The 16684-nt window shown below is 43.6% G+C and overlaps 1 protein-coding gene across 3 annotated transcripts; it reads left to right on the top strand.

Moving 5' to 3' along the window:
• Positions 1 to 975: 975 nt before the first annotated feature.
• On the top strand, positions 976 to 16364 carry gckr (glucokinase (hexokinase 4) regulator). Of its 3 annotated transcripts, XM_034195769.1 has the most exons (22): positions 977 to 1116; positions 2068 to 2268; positions 7362 to 7554; positions 7737 to 7886; positions 7961 to 8029; positions 8984 to 9052; positions 9211 to 9284; positions 9479 to 9545; positions 9857 to 9910; positions 10039 to 10133; positions 10209 to 10314; positions 10412 to 10530; positions 11265 to 11363; positions 12348 to 12445; positions 12605 to 12672; positions 13317 to 13413; positions 13490 to 13599; positions 14111 to 14185; positions 14503 to 14646; positions 15216 to 15350; positions 15424 to 15504; positions 16111 to 16364. In XM_034195769.1, exons 3-22 carry the CDS (start codon positions 7504 to 7506, stop codon positions 16276 to 16278), a joined length of 1929 nt encoding a protein of 642 aa, XP_034051660.1. In that variant the 5' UTR covers positions 977 to 1116; positions 2068 to 2268; positions 7362 to 7503; the 3' UTR covers positions 16279 to 16364. The 3 variants fall into 3 exon arrangements, with proteins under 3 accessions (XP_034051662.1, XP_034051660.1, XP_034051661.1); XM_034195771.1 differs by lacking the exon at positions 16111 to 16364 and having other exon boundaries at positions 976 to 1116; positions 13490 to 13590; positions 15424 to 15955; XM_034195770.1 differs by lacking the exon at positions 16111 to 16364 and having other exon boundaries at positions 982 to 1116; positions 15424 to 15955.
• The last annotated feature ends 320 nt before the right edge of the window (positions 16365 to 16684 follow it).

Genomic DNA, 16684 nt, shown 5'->3' with positions numbered 1-16684 from the left:
GATTTCAAACTTGGAGGAAGCATGTAAGGATTCGTACCCTTCTTCAGTCAAGATTCCTTATAGAAATGCAATCGCCATTGAATTGAATTGAAGAGGAGATGCACAGGATCATTCACAAACACCTGCATCATCAAACACCCCTTTCCCAAGCATGCTCACACACACACACACACACACACACACACACACACACACACACACACACACACAGAAATATGCAAGCATGTGCACTGCATATATTCACACTTCTCAGAAGCACGTTTTCTGTACATGCTCTTGCACTTTTCTCTCTCTCGTTTCTCTTCTGTCCACTGGAGATTAGCCTCTCTGTTGTCATGACGACGGCGGCTGTGCAGCTGAAGGGCAGGGAGAGGGAGTCGATGGTTGTGTGTGTGTGTGTGTGTGTGTGTGTGTGTGTGTGTGTGTGTGTGTGTGTGTGTGTGTGTGTGTGTATGTGTGTATGTGTGTGGAGAGCTATGGGCTTTCTTCCCCCTGACACTTTGACTTAAGGCTAATATTATATTATTATATATACACCAAATATTACACTTATTACTTTGAAGATGTGTTGTGCTTTTGTCCACAACTGAAAATATTTCATTCTTAAAGTCAAAGTTTCACATTTATACAATTAACCACATTTAAATCCAAACTAAGTTTTGATTTCTCTCTGTTTTTATGATGCTAAATATGCCGCTAAAACCGTCTTGCTGAACTGTAATTGAAGGGAGTTGGCGGTGAGAGAAATATACTTTCAGGCTGTTTTTTGTATTTGAAACTGAGGCTTTTTAGGAGGTTTGGAGTTTATTTTTAGGCACAAAAGAGCAGATAGTGATGATGTTTTGAAGCTGACTTAGTCGCAATGTCCCGTTGAAAATTTCAGAATTAACTTGCCATTTTTTGTCCAAGGATTTCACAGCCTATTATGAGAACAATTATTTAAAGTATGAATGACTTTTTTTGCTCCTCAGGGACGCGATTTTGTGAAGAATTAGGAATAATGCTGAGACTGAAGCCTGATGGGAAGGAGGCTCGCTTTGAATCAAAGGACCTTTCAAGGTCAATGTGCTGCAGGCCTGACTGAGACGAGATGCCCACAACACAGAGTCCACTCAGGTCAAGCAGAATATCATTATTTCTGAAGGGAAAACCCAGCTTGCATTGGTCATGTGTCAAAGGCACTTAGACTCAGTTATTGAGAGGTGAAAAAGGGCCAAAAATCGACAAGAAACTGAAACAATATGTTTGTTTTGGGGAGTGGAGGTTTACTGCAAGTCTGCTTCTGTGCTGCAAGCATATATCACTTCTGCCTCTTCACCATCTGTTTAATTAAGAGTCAGATTGACCAGTGGACAACATTTGGTTTAAACACTTTAAATGATTATATTATTGTGTCTGATATTGGCTCAGCAATACCTTTTTTAAAAAGCATTCATTATGACGTATGTGTGATTTATCAGGCAGCCGTACGCACAGCTCTCTGTTGTTGCTCTGACTCAGAGAGGTTAACGCCGAGCTGCCATCAGATGCCTGATATCATTAATAATCAGCGTGAGCAAGAAGCCACACATGCATCACTCTGGAGACAGTCACCACCAGCCTTATAATATCTTAAACTATAACGTATAACAAAGAAAACAAAATAAGAATACCCAGGATGCAGCAGACTATCAATAAACATTATTTTTATGTTAAAAAAATGAGTAAGATATCAATCAAGTCCTCCTTATATTTAATCAATACACTTTATAATAAACATATCTGTAGATACAATTAGACTGTTTTGAGCGTGTAAAACAATACAAAACATAAATAGGCAGCAAAAAAACTCAAAAAACGACTAAATTATGTCTTGAAAGAGAAATATTCAGTATTTCAGGAAACAAAAACAAGAATGCCCACGAAGCATATGCAGCTGAAACTCAATAAACAACATAATATATAAGTATTTCATGTAAAAATGATGAACATATATCTTTCCCTCCCCCTCTGTGTGGACCTTACAGAAGGTGTGATGTGATATATAGAAGGAGGATCAATAATACGAGTGTTTTTCTGTGTTTATAGAAGGTGGAAAATGTCCTCGGTGACACTGCGAGTGTTGGCCGGCGGTACGACAGACTGTGGTGGGAGTTTGGAGGAGTGAGGCACGCTGCTGCAAACAGTCTGACTCTGAAGGCGATGGAATGCATCAGACTCTACAATCTGCTGCCGTGTAAATATTTTCACACTGATGAGACACTGCGGGGCTGAAAAGCATGTTGGAGAGTAAGGAAAACTGCACTCTTGTAACCTCCATTTGCTCTGGTAGATTTTGAGTTACGACTGTCACGATTCTTGTGTTGTGTCACGTTTTTAGTTTTGTGTGTCTCATAGTGGGTGTTTTGCTGTTCTCCTTGTCATGTTTTCCTCCCTGTGTATTGTCTGGTCTTTCTCCCCGTGTTTTCCTGTCTGTCGTTAGTTTCCCTGGTGTGTCTAATTTCCTGATTGTTTTCCCCTGTCACCCCTTCTGTGTCTCAGTGTCAGCCCCGCCCCTGATTGTTCCCACCTGTGTCTTGTTACCCTGTGTTTAAATTCCCCTGTCTCCCAGTGTGAGTTCGTCTTGTTTCTTGTCATGGTCAGGTCTATGCTCCTTGTCTTTTGCCTTGGTCAGGTCTATGCTCCTTGTCTTTTGCCTTGGTCAGGTCTATGCTCCTTGTCTTTTGCCTTGGTCAGGTCTATGCTCCTTGTCTTTTGCCTTGGTCAGGTCTATGCTCCTTGTCTTTTGCCTTGGTCAGGTCTATGCTCCTTGTCTTTTGCCTTGGTCAGGTCTATGCTCCTTGTCTTTTGCCTTGGTCAGGTCTCTGCTCCTTGTCTTTTGCCTTGGTCAGGTCTATGCTCCTTGTCTTTTGCCTTGGTCAGGTCTATGCTCCTTGTCTTTTGCCTTGGTCAGGTCTATGCTCCTTGTCTTTTGCCTTGGTCAGGTCTATGCTCCTTGTCTTTTGCCTTGGTCAGGTCTATGCTCCTTGTCTTTTGCCTTGGTCAGGTCTATGCTCCTTGTCTTTTGCCTTGGTCAGGTCTATGCTCCTTTGTCTTTTGCCTTGGTCAGGTCTATGCTCCTTGTCTTTTGCCTTGGTCAGGTCTATGCTCCTTGTCTTTTGCCTTGGTCAGATCTATGCTCCTTGTCTTTGCCTTGGTCAGGTCTATGCTCCTTGTCTTTTGCCTTGGTCAGGTCTATGCTCCTTGTCTTTTGCCTTCTTCAGGTCTATGCTCCTTGTCTTTTGCCTTGGTCAGGTCTATGCTCCTTGTCTTTTGCCTTAGTCAGATCTATGCTCCTTGTCTTTTGCCTTGGTCAGGTCTATGGCTTCCTTGTCTTTTGCTTGGTCAGGTCTATGCTCCTTGTCTTTTGCCTTGGTCAGGTCTATGCTCCTTGTCTTTTGCCTTGGTCAGGTCTATGCTCCTTGTCTTTTGCCTTGGTCAGGTCTATGCTCCTTGTCTTTTGCCTTGGTCAGGTCTATGTCCTTGTCTTTTGCCTTGTCAGGTCTATGCTCCTTGTCTTTTGCCTTGGTCAGGTCTATGCTCCTTGTCTTTTGCTTGGTTAGGTCTATGCTCCTTGTCTTTGCCTTGGTCAGGTCTATGCTCCCTTGTCTTTTGCCTTGGTCAGGTCTCTGCCCCCCCCCCCCCCCCCCCCTAGCTGCTCTTGTCTTTTGCCTTGGTCAGGTCTATGCTCCTTGTCTTTTGCCTTAGTCAGATCTATGCTCCTTGTCTTTTGCCTTGGTCAGGTCTATGCTCCTTGTCTTTTGCCTTGGTCAGATCTATGCTCCTTGTCTTTTGCCTTGGTCAGGTCTATGGTCCTTGTCTTTTGCCTTCTTCAGGTCTATGCTCCTTGTCTTTTGCCTTGGTCAGGTCTATGCTCCTTGTCTTTTGCCTTGGTCAGGTCGTATGCTCCTTGTCTTTTGCTTCTTCAGGTCTATGCTCCTGTCTTTTGCCTTGGTAGGTCTATGCTCCTTGTCTTTTGCCTTCTTCAGGTCTATGCTCCTTGTCTTTTTGCCTTGGTCAGGTCTATGCTCCTTGTCTTTTGCCTTGGTCAGGTCTATGGCTCCTTGTCTTTTGCCTTGGTCAGGTCTATGCTCCTTGTCTTTTGCCTTCTTCAGGTCTATGCTCCTTGTCTTTGCCTTGGTCAGGTCTATGCTCCTTGTCTTTGCCTTGGTCAGGTCTATGCTCCTTGTCTTTTGCCTTCTTCAGGTCTATGCTCCTTGTCTTTTGCCTTGGTCAGGTCTATGCTCCTTGTCTTTTGCCTTGGTCAGGTCTATGCTCCTTGTCTTTTGCCTTGGTCAGGTCTATGCTCCTTGTCTTTTGCCTTGGTCAGGTCCTATGCTCCTTGTCTTTTGCCTTGGTCAGGTCTATGCTCCTTGTCTTTTGCCTTGGTCAGGTCTATGCTCCTTGTCTTTTGCCTTGGTCAGGTCTATGCTCCTTGTCTTTTGCCTTGGTCAGGTCTATGCTCCTTGTCTTTTGCCTTGGTCAGGTCTATGCTCCTTGTCTTTTGCCTTGGTCAGGTCTATGCTCCTTGTCTTTTGCCTTGGTCAGGTCTATGCTCCTTGTCTTTTGCCTTGGTCAGGTCTATGCTCCTTGTCTTTTGCCTTCTTCAGGTCTATGCTCCTTGTCTTTTGCCTTGGTCAGGTCTATGCTCCTTGTCTTTTGCCTGGCAGGTCTATGCTCCTTGTCTTTTGCCTTCTTCAGGTCTATGCTCCTTGTCCTTTGCCTTGGTCAGGTCTATGCTCCTTGTCTTTTGCCTTGGTCAGGTCTATGCTCCTTGTCTTTGCCTGGTTCAGGGTCTATGCTCCTTGTTCTTTTGCCTTGGTCAGGTCTATGCTCTCTGTCTTTTGCCTTGGTCAGGTCTATGCTCCTTGATCTTTTGCCTGGTCAGGTCTATGCTCCTTGTCTTTTGCCTTGGTATAGGTCTATGCTCCTTGTCTTTTGCCTTGGTAGGTCTATGCTCCTTGTCTTTTGCCTTGGTCAGGTCTATGCTCCTTGTCTTTTGCCTTGGTCAGGTCTATGCTCCTTGTCTTTTGCCTTGGTCAGGTCTATGCTCCTTGTCTTTTGCCTTGGTCAGGTCTATGCTCCTTGTCTTTTGCCTTGGTCAGGTCTATGCCTCCTTGTCTTTTGCCTTGGTCAGGTCTATGCTCCTTGTCTTTTGCCTTGGTCAGGTCTATGCTCCTTGTCTTTTGCCTTGCGTCAGGTCTATGCTCCTTGTCTTTTGCCTTGGTCAGGTCTATGCTCCTTGTCTTTTGCCCTTGGTCAGGTCTATGCTCCTTGTCTTTTGCCTTGGTCTAGGTCTATGCTCCTTGTCTTTTGCCTTGGTCAGGTCTATGCTCCTTGTCTTTTGCCTTGGTCAGGTCTATGCTCCTTGTCTTTTTGCCCCTTGAGTCAGGCTCTATGCTCCTTGTCTTTTGCCTTGGTCAGGTCTATGCTCCTTGTCTTTTGCCTTGGTCAGGTCTATGCTCCTTGTCTTTTGCCTTGGTCAGGTCTATGCTCCTTGTCTTTTGCCTTGGTCAGGTCTATGCTCCTTGTCTTTTGCCTTGGTCAGGTCTATGCTCCTGTCTTTTGCCCTTGGTCAGGTCTATGCTCCTTGTCTTTTGCCTTGGTCAGGTCTATGCTCCTTGTCTTTTGCCTTTGGTCAGGTCTATGCTCCTTGTCTTTTGCCTTGGTCAGGTCTATGCTCCTTGTCTTTTTGCCTTGGTCAGGTCTATGCTCCTTGTCTTTTGCCTTGGTCAGGTCTATGCTCCTTGTCTTTTGCCTTGGTCAGGTCTATGCTCCTTGTCTTTTGCCTTGGTCAGGTTCTATGCTCCTTGTCTTTTGCCTTGGTCAGGTCTATGCTCCTTGTCTTTTGCCTTGGTCAGGTCTATGCTCCTTGTCTTTGCCTGGTCAGTCTATGCTCCTTGTCTTTTTGCCTTGGTCAGGTCTATGCTCCTTGTCTTTTGCCTTGGTCAGGTCTATGCTCCTTGTCTTTTGCCTTGGTCAGGTCTATGCTCCTTGTCTTTTGCCTTGGTCAGGTCTATGCTCCTTGTCTTTTTGCCTTGGTCAGGTCTATGCTCTTGTCTTTTGCCTTGGTCAGGTCTATGCTCCTTGTCTTTTGCCTTGGTCAGGTCTATGCTCCTTGTCTTTTGCCTTGGTCAGGTCTATGCTCCTTGTCTTTTGCCTTGGTCAGGTCTATGCTCCTTGTCTTTTGCCTTCTTCAGGTCTATGCTCCTTGTCTTTTGCCTTGGTTAGGTCTATGCTCCTTGTCTTTTGCCTTGGTCAGGTCTATGCTCCTTGTCTTTTGTCTTGGTCAGGTCTATGCTCCTTGTCTTTTGCCTTAGTCAGGTCTATGCTCCTTGTCTTTTGCCTTGGTCAGGTCTATGCTCCTTGTCTTTTGCCTTGGTCAGGTCTATGTCCCTTGTCTTTTGCCTTGGTCAGGTCTATGCTCCTTGTCTTTTGCCTTGGTTCAGGTCTATGCTCCTTGTCTTTTGCCTTGGTCAGGTCTATGCTCCTTGTCTTTTGCCTTGGTCAGGTTCTATGCTCCTTGTCTTTTGCCTTGGTCAGGTTCTATGCTCCTTGTCTTTTGCCTTGGTCAGGTCTATGCTCCTTGTCTTTTGCCTTCTTCAGGTCTATGCTCCTTGTCTTTTGCCTTGGTCAGGTCTATGCTCCTTGTCTTTTGCCTTGGTCAGGTCTATGCTCCTTGTCTTTTGCCTTGGTCAGGTCTATGCTCCTTGTCTTTTGCCTTGGTCAGGTCTATGCTCCTTGTCTTTTGCCTTGGTCAGGTCTATGCTCCTTGTCTTTTGCCTTGGTCAGGTCTATGCTCCTTGTCTTTTGCCTTGGTCAGGTCTATGCTCCTTGTCTTTTGCCTTGGTCAGGTCTTCCCTATGCTCCTTGTCTTTTGCCTTGGTCAGGTCTATGCTCTTTTGTACTCGTGAAAAGTTTTGTTCCTCACCACGTGAGCGATTTTCTTTTTGTTCTCATTTTTTGTCATCTCATCCTGAGATTAGTTAGTGACCATTTTTTGCTGTATTTTGGAAAATAAAGTATCTTACCAATACTTTGTCTCCCGGGTCGTGCAATTGGGTCCTACCTCCTACGTGCCTGAGTTCTTAACAACAACGACAGTTTATTTCTTTGAAGTCTTGGCTAAAAACATGAGCTTTTCCAGCTCTTACTCAGAAGTCTTTTAACTTGTTTTAGCACCTACTGTACCACCTTCTAACTATCTCTTGTATGCATGGTTTGTATGAATCTGTTGCCTCTGTGTCTGAAAATGTGCTGTATAAATAAACCTACCTTACCTATATAAGGACATGCAGGGTCATTGTATTGGTGTGTCACACTTCCTTTCTCTCGTCTCAAAGGTCCTCAAGTGAACTTTGTCACTACAGATAGAGCCGAGCACTCTGTGGTTTTCATTTCAAATCCCCGTGGCTGACAAAAAGCAAACAAGCGACACAGAGGGACGTTTCCTGTCACACAGCGAGAAGGACAAAGTCGTGCACGATGTCGGGATCAGAGTGGACTTGCAGGCTCTCCAGCATGCATGAATGGGAAGTAAGAGAAAGACTAGTTGGACTTTGTGGGTCAGACATGCATATATTTATCTTCAAGACTGATAATATGCCACAAAATGAAGTGATTATATCAGCAAAAGAAGCAAAAGCAGGAAATAAACTGTTAAAAAAAGCATTTTAATATGATAATAATCACGTTTCTTGATATTTAATGTTTCTCAGTCCCCATATTATGAGCCGTCACTTCCTGTTTCGGAGAAGTCCAACCCCCTGACGCGGGACATCGACCGCGCTTCATCAGGATGTATTGTGAGGATGCTGCAGGCCTGTGACTCCCAGATGTTTCTGGAAGAAGCCGGAGCCACCTACCAGGTACAGGTTTATGATAAAAGCCTTAATTTAGAAAGGTTTCCATAAAGAAAATGATTATATGAATGTCTTTTCAGAGGCTGATGAGTGATGGCGTGGTGGAAACATTGATGGAAGTTGCTAAGAAGGTGGAGCTCATCCTCAAGGTATCTGTTATAGAAATATAACATATTTTGAGCACATCTCTTTATTAGTTTGTATGCATAGAAATGACACTTCATAAACAAGACAGACTTTACATACAGAAACACAGCCCAAATAATATTCATTCATTCTCCCAATCATGTCGTTGACCATTATGCTCCAGGAGGTCGTAAAAAGGTTTTCCAGATTTCCCAAAACCTATCCAGTTTGTTTTTAAGGAAAAAACGTATCCTTTGAAGAGCGAGGTAGAACGTCCTCCCTTTCAGCCGGTGAGAAAGTCCACAGGTTGACGGTTCCTTCTGTCAGGGAATCATTTCGCCCTACATGTCCTCCTTCGCCCTCTGACGCGGCTGACCAATCTTGAGCAGCCGCTATCTCCCATAAGGAGGGGCTGCCCTGGCAAGTTGTTGCTGTTGCCAGTTTGTGACCGGGCAGCTCTCGGTCAGAGATAGTTATAGTTGTGGGACACCTGGAACACATCCTTCTCGGGGTGTTGATGACCTCGAGCCATAAGCGACAACAAATGTGATTCAGTGTCCTCAGCTGTTTAGTCTATCTATTGAAGAATGTAGATTATCACACTCTGAACTAGTTCAAACCTGGAGCTACAGGAGGGCTCTTCAGAATTGATTGTGGTATCTCAACCGTGTGGTCAGATCGTGGCCCGTGACATGTCTTGTGAATTCTCCGGCCGAAGCTCCAGCTCTCCTCGTGTGTCTCTGAGTCCTGTCTCCAATTGCTTCAGAAGTTTCCCCCACACCTTCCCATGTGCGAGCTATGCACCGTTTAGCCTCCAAAAAGCAAGCATTGAGCAGAAACCTTACAGAAATCTAATGTATTTGCTCTCATTGTATTAAGTCTGTTATCTGTGAATGTTGTTACCCTGAAGAGCTTTACACTTTCTTCTTCTCGTGGTCACTCGGGGACGGTGTTAAAGTCTTCTGGTTCTTTCACAGGATCCTCGGGACAGCCTTGTTGTGCTGAGCGGCTGTGGGACTTCTGGTCGACTGGCTTTCCTCGTCACGGTAAAAGCTTCCCTGTGATAGTATTTAATCCCACCAGGAATACAGAGGCAAACCATTTGTGTGCTCTAGGAATGTCCAAGAATAGCAAGTGTGGACAAAATCATGATCAAATATCACTTGTTATGTTTAAAAATGACTTCCTGTCGTGTGTTTTTTAGTCAGCTTTCAACAGAGCCCTGAAGGAGCTGAACCAGAGTCCGGTTTATTCATACATCATTGCAGGAGGAGACAAGTATGGATGGATTTTTGAACAGATATTGACACAATTGAATGTAATTATCTTAATTGTCTCATTATTTAACTTACAGGACGTACTGAGTTACATCTTCAATTCACATTAAGTAGAAATGCAGGCCATCAAAAGACAATATTTTATATTTCTTAGCCTCTGTTTTAATCAAATCTCTGTTTTCCCATTTTCCTCAGAGCTCTGTTTTCCTCGCAGGAGGCTCCAGAGGATGATCCCAAACTGGGCATGCTCAGTCTGAAGGAGGTCAGGGGGGGGGTGTGTGGGTGTGTGTGTGGCCTAGCATTACTATACTTGTGGGGACCTAAATCTGTCTACACAGTCACGTGTGGGGACTCGCCTCCCTTATGGGGACAAATTGGAGGTCCCCATGAGGGGCATCATTAATTTTAGGGTGAAGACTTGGTTAGGTTTAGAGTTAGGCATGTGTTGGTTATGGTTAAGGTTAGGATAAGTCTCCAGTAAATGCATGTAAGTCAATGTAATGTCCCCTGAAGTGATGTATACATGGTATATGTGTGTGTGATTAATTTGAGTTTGTTTGTGTTGTTCTGCAGGCCTGTGAGGGAAAGAAGCGTGTCTTATTCATTGGTATTTCCTGTGGTTTATCCGTACGTCACTTTAAACTAACCAGAATCTGAATTATTGTTGAACAGGATGTTAATTATGAGTCAGAATATTGCAACCTTGCAGAAAGCCGAAGCTAATATGTGTAGATTTGGATTGTTGCGACATTAAGGCTCCTTTTGTGGCCGGTCAGCTGGATCTCTGCCTGCAGAACCCTCAGGTCTACACCCCTGTTCTTGTGGGCTTCAACCCCACACATCAGGCCAGGTGTGTGTGTGTGGACTTCACTCCTTTTTCCATTCGTGTTAACTAGTAGTAAATGTTAACATCCAAATGTTTTAGGGACGAGCCGATCCCTGGCTGCAGCTTCACTTTCCGCAGCGTGGTGCAAAGGATGGAGGGGCTCGCTAAAAGTCAAAAGGCCTTCCTCATCAACCCAGCAGTCGGGGTAAGAAACTCTCCTTAAAGGTGTCAAGATATCATGTAGTGCAAATCGGATGTAGTGACAGCCCTTCATGTTCTCCTGTGTGTGTCTGTGTGTTCAGCCGGAGGCCATCAGCGGCTCCTCCAGGATGAAAGGAGGCAGCGCCACTAAGATCCTCCTGGAGGTGGTGCTGTCTGCTGCTCACGCTGCAGCCTTCACACACACACCCATCACTCAGCAGTAAGCATGGCGGATGTTAGAGAAATCTCACTCGTCCCCGGTTTGAGCTTCAATCTCAGGATCCATGTATCTGTGATCCTCTCCAGAATGGAAGTAGTCATCACATACAGAGCATCAGCTAGTTCCTGAGCAGTGTCCTTCACATGCTGATATCCAAGAGAGGGAGTTACACAGTCACAAAATGGAGGAATAGAAAGCAGTATTCAATGTTTACTTCAGATTAGCCATGTATTGATTATCCTCTCAAGAATGGAAGTAGTCAAAACAAAAAAAGAAGAATTTGTTGGTATTTTTCTCAAAAATCCGGACTTTCTCAAAATCTAAAAACTTTGACATTTTCATCAAAATTCTAATTTTTTCATCAAAATTCTGACTTTTTCTCAAAAATCTGAATTTTTCACAAAATTCTGAAAATGTTGACTTTTTCTCAAAATGTCCGACTTTTTCACAGTCACTAGATGGAGGAATAGAAAGCAGTATTCAATGTTTACTTCAGATTAGCTTCACGTCAGAAATGAGCATGCTTGATGTCTCTCTCCATAGAGGCTGAATCATCATGTTAATCACATAGCTATCATATGCCTCAAACAGTCCTGATGCTCTTCTAGGTAATCACACATCCTGTCATGTTACACAGCTACAGTTGGGATACCTTTGTTATCATGTGTACTCTGATGTTGGAAGAGACATTCACTATTTTCCCAACAACAGTTATCTCTTTTATTTGCCAACAGGGGAATCCTGCAGCACATGAGAGCGTATGAGAAAACTCTGGAAATCCCTTGCGCTCACAACGAGGGGATGAGCGCTCTGTTGGAGGCCGCTGGAAAGAGGTAGAACATCCTCCAGTCACCTTGAATGTTACTCAACAAGGCAAACAGACTAGTCCTGTTTCACAGCAGCATCCTCGCTACTTAGCAGCCAGACGTCTTACACAGTGGAAAAGCAGCTCCTTGAAACCCACAGCAATGACATTTTTCATGGTGGATTAGCCGTTTCTAAAGCTTCCAGTGGTAAAGAAATCAGACATAGAGGCAGACGCGTTCACACCAAGTACTTTTCCCACAAAGGTTCCTGAGAACTCTTTAGTTCTCATGAACTAAGTAAGATCGCGTTCACACCGGAAATTAGTTCCTGGGGGTGGATTAGGCAAATGAAGCCGCTGACGTCACTTCTTCTTCTTCTTCTGCTTTGGGTTTACTGGCAGGCCGCAAACCACTTCATGGCGTATACTGCCGCCCGAAGTCCCCGGCCGGAAGTCCCCGGAGTTGGGGAAGGCTTCAGTAGAAGCTGCTGGGACTCCCACTCCCAGCAGCTTCTCCTGAAGCCTTCGGAGTAAACGGCCATAACGCCGACACCTCCTCATCTCCACCGCTCCCATGTTTTATTTTGTGTTGTCATAAATTAGTCTCTCTGCGTTTCTGCGCTGGGCTAATGCTAATGCTAATAATGCAATGCGAGGATAATAAAATGGCTTCACACAAGTTTTTGGGAGTTTTACGGGGCGTGGTTTGCAATCCGCCCAGCCAATCAGACACAGGAACCTTTTTCTCCCACGAAAGTCCCTGCTCTCTAGCATTCACACTAATTTATAGAACTAATTTAGTTCCTTGGACTTTTTGGTGTGAACGCAACTAAATCGTAGTTCTCAGGAACCTTTGTGGGAAAAGTACTTGGTGTGAACGCGCCTAATATAAGCCTTTCCTCCTGTGAAACAGACACTACAGCAGACATCTGAAATGTGTAAGATGATACAGATGCAAAACCTCTTTGTTGATTTGACTTATTTAGAATGAACTCTCTTCTGTGTGCTTCAGTTTGCAGCGTGGCAGGCGTGTGTGTTACCTGGGCTGGGGCTCACTTGGCGTACTCGGTCTCGTCGACGCCAGCGAGTGTGTGCCGACGTTTGGAGCAGGTGAGAGGAGTGTGACGTCCTCATCAACACCTTCATTTGCAGCTCAATGCACACTTCCGGGTGATTCATAATCACGCGTGAAACTGTGAATACACTAAAATAATTGGAGATACAAATACTTCACATTTGCATTAATATTCTTTTTTGTGTGTGTGAGAGACTACGAAGATGTTCGGGGCTTCATCAGCGGAGGGTACAACGAGCTGAAGAACAACGAGGGACCACTGGTACGTGAAGGGAAACAATGAAATGACTGTTATTTAAACAAAAGAATAATTATTGAATCTGATTCAAAGCACTGCTTCAAAACTGCCACTGTACATTTAGGTTTACCTTGAGCTACACTACTGCTGTCAGTACTGACTCTAGTTTGGTTCCAGCTTGTCTTTTGGGTTTGAAACAACTCTGACACATGGCCTTACAAAGTATTAATATGTCCAAAATCCAGTCAAATCCAATTAGAATGAAATCCAGCTCTTCTTTGACACCGTGTAAGGTCACATCTATCTCTGCAGTGTCTCACTTGGAGATTAACCCGGAGCAGGATTAGTATGAAACACTGTACCTACTTTATAAAGCCCAATAGGACATGTCTGTTTTAGAATAATCTGCTTTTTTATTAAACGTCTGGAAACTTCATTCAGCCAAGCCCACTACTTGAATTTGGCTTTTAAAATCCTTTCCGTATCCACTTTGTTGGGAGAAAACATTTATCATCTACATCATAACATTAAGTATTCACTACTGTAGATGTAAACGGAAAACAAGTTTGCATTTTCCAACAGAAACTACGAAAAACTACAGTCAAATAACAAAATAATGGTGATTACTTAACATTCTTCTTCATTATCATATATTTTCTTTCCTCCAGGGTCCTGACTTTCGTATATCACATGAGGATTTCTTGCATCTCGTTCTGCCGTCTCTCGATGACCACGACATGGTTCTTCTCATCTACACACAGACTGGTGAGACAACTTGTTTTTGTTGTTGATTATTTCCAGATCAACATACATCTTAACGGCTTTTTCTCTCTCTCCACAGATGATGTCAGTGACGTGGAGAAGTTGGCGCGCCGAGTGAGAGAAAAGACGTCCAATCTCCACGCTGTTTATCATCGAGTGGATGGAGACACTGCAGCTACTGTACAACAAGTCTGTCTGTCTGTCTTTCTGCCTGTCTTTCTGTTTGTCTGTCTGCCTGTATGTCTGTCTGTCTGTCTGTCTGTATCTCTGTCTGTCTGTGTGTCTGTCTGTCTGTCTGTATCTCTGTCTGTCTGTCTGTCTGTCTGTCTGTCTGTCTGTCTGTCTGTCTGTGTGTCTGTCTGTCTGTCTGTATCTCTGTCTGTCTGTGTGTCTGTCTGTCTGTCTGTCTGTATCTCTGTCTGTCTGTCTGTCTGTCTGTCTGCCTGCCTGTCTGTCTGTCTGTCTGTCTGTCTGTCTGTCTGTATCTCTGTCTGTCTGTCTGTCTGTCTGTCTGCCTGCCTGTCTGTCTGTCTGTCTGTCTGTCTGTCTGTCTGTCTGTCTGTCTGTCTGTCTGTCTGTCTGTCTGTCTGTCTGTCTGTCTGTCTGTCTGTCTGTGTCTGTCTGTCTGTCTGTCTGTCTGTCTGTCTGTCTGTCTGTCAATCCACATTTCCATCTAATAAAATCTGTGTTTTTTTTGCAGGATGACATCAATAAGCTGTGTTTATCGTCACTAAGAATCACTTGGCCATCACCTGCTTCAGGCTTACTTCAAATGGTACAACACACACACACACACACACACACACACACACACACACACACACACACACACACACACACACACACACACACACACACACACCACACACACACACACACCAACACACACACACCCACCCTTTATACTGCCTTTTCACCTGTCTCCCACCCAACTCCAACAGAGCTGTAAAACTAATTCCATCTTTATCGATTTTCAGTTTTTCTCGTGTTTTATACGTCTTATTTTAGATGACAGTTGTTGTTTTTTTCCACCCTTTCAGAGTAGCTTATGTAAATGCAGACAACAGATAATCAATATCTCCTCTCTCTCAGCAGTGGGAGCTGTGCACTAAGCTGTTCCTGAACGCTCTGAGCACCGGCGCTCACGTCTTAAAGGGGAAAATCTACCAGAACCACATGATGGACCTGCAGGTCACCAACAGCAAACTCTACTGCAGAGCCACTCGTTTACTGCAGGTAAAATAACACCACTAATGGATGTTAAACCCTACAACCCCATCTACTACTGTGCATACATTCATTTCATAATTTGAAAGGAGAAACAAAAACCAGACAGACCTATATACAGTATAAATACTACCTTGTTTTACCTTAATTTACTACTATCATGTTAATGTGTCTTTATATTGTAGTCACATGGTATATCCTCTTCAATAATCAGAAAATAATATATTTTTAAACTCGATCTTGACACAGGTTCCATCCACCTCTTTTAATTTTCAATTATGCATAACAAAACGTTAAAAAAGCAGCTCAAGAATCCCCTGTTTAGCCGTGCCTTTGCTTAGTAATCGTTTGAATTACATATGAAGTGTCTTTCTTGTGTCCTTCATTGTGAGGCACTTTCTAAAGTCTAGGTGTAATATAATATACTTTTGTTTAACTTACTATTAAACCATGTTTCTGTGCTATGTGGAGTAGTGAAAAAGATTCATTAATCTCCATTCTTCACAGAGAAAATAATCACTACAGTCACATTAAACATTGTATAAATCTAAATTGAAGCGTTCTTGTTTACCTTCCAGAAACTCTCAGGTTGTCCCGAGTCAAAATGTGAGGAAGCTCTCCTGAAGGCCGTCTACAAAGTGGACAATCTGACCGTGGAAATCACATCCTCCGACATCAGCACACACACACACACTGCCAGAACCAGGACCAAGGTGAGGAGGCAGCAGGATGCACAAGTATCATTATATTTACATCATAAAGTTATATTTGACTGTGTGTGTATAGGTGGTGCCTCTGGCTTTGGTCTGTTTGCTGACTGGTTGCTCTCTGGCGGAGGCAGAGCTTCGTTTGGAGCAACAGCCAATCGTAAGGGACGCTGTGGAAGCTTGCCTGTCATAAATTAAAGGTCACATGTCAGCAAAAATAAATATAGAGTAACTATGACACTTTAGTCAAAGGTCATCCTTTATTGGTTCTCCTTCTAAATGTTATTATAAGCTAAAATCAGTTTTGTCACCTGCATCATGCAATACCATTGTATACCACTAAGAGGCAGCATTGCCAACCAAACACACATAACAACCTGCAGATGTAGCTTCAATTTATACTGAATTAAGTTCTATATATGTAGGCAGATGTTAGAATATAGTGTGCGCAATCAAATCTGAAATATTAAGAGATAGAAATGAAATGATATGCACTTTTTATGATTGGCAAACAGACAATTATGTGTTCTCCTGATGTGTTATATCATATGATAATCTCTGACAGTATATTGCATTACATAATAAACGTGTGTTAGAAGCAGTATAATTGATACTGAGGGAATGTTATTTTTGCATGAATGCCTCTATTGTAAAGATGTTGAAATGTATAGAGAGAGGTATGACATTTACAAAAGTCATAATCGAACCCGGGTACCATATACAGTCTGAAGATTTGCTGACACTTCCACCCCTTGTACTGTTACAGTTTTCTGCACAGTACAGGCTCTTCCATATCGGTCAATGTGATGTAAGTCAACCTCAATCCCTCCGTGGCCCAACACACACATGTACAGGATTAGTGTGTCGTGTGTGTATCTTGAGGGCAGCTGAGCAGCTTTGGGAACCTTTGGAGCTGAGCCGAGTGCAAAGGTAAAAGAGTGAATATAATCTGCGTCAGATAGCAAAAGCACATTGTTCTTGATATATACAAGTATTAAAAACTGTAGCCTGCACAAGGAAGCACTGCGTTCACTTTAAAATGAATTTAAAGAATAGTTTGGATGTTTGAAAGTGGGGTTGTATGAGGTATCCTTGGTCTACGTTTGGACGAAGAATTGACGCTGATAATTATACATTCACCAAAGATTTTACTTTTAAAAAACTGTAATTTTACCTCACAAAACACAGGGGTTGTTGGTTTACCTTAATCTGTGAGCGTGTTGTGTTACTGTGGGACTTTGGTGAATCCAAACTCCAACAATTGATCAAATAAAAAGTCATACAATAGCAACAACAAGTCATCAATCGAGGCAGCGTTGTAATTTGGAGTCTGGTGGCTC

Source organism: Gymnodraco acuticeps, unplaced genomic scaffold, assembly GCF_902827175.1.
Source record: "Gymnodraco acuticeps unplaced genomic scaffold, fGymAcu1.1, whole genome shotgun sequence".
NCBI lineage: Eukaryota > Metazoa > Chordata > Actinopteri > Perciformes > Bathydraconidae > Gymnodraco > Gymnodraco acuticeps.
The sequence above is the reverse complement of the archived record's forward strand: the minus strand, read 5'-3'. Positions and strand labels throughout refer to the sequence as shown.

What these genes read in the sequence shown, in the direction of transcription:
- gckr (XM_034195769.1), top strand. Translation starts at nt 7,504, where the DNA reads ATGTCGGGATCAGAGTGGACTTGCAGGCTCTCCAGCATGCATGAATGG. An exon ending in TTGGAGGCCGCTGGAAAGAG is followed by an intron (nt 11,364 to 12,347) that starts GTAGAACATCCT and finishes TGTGTGCTTCAG; the next exon opens with TTTGCAGCGTGGCAGGCGTG. An exon ending in TCTCATCTACACACAGACTG is followed by an intron (nt 13,414 to 13,489) that starts GTGAGACAACTT and finishes CTCTCTCCACAG; the next exon opens with ATGATGTCAGTGACGTGGAG.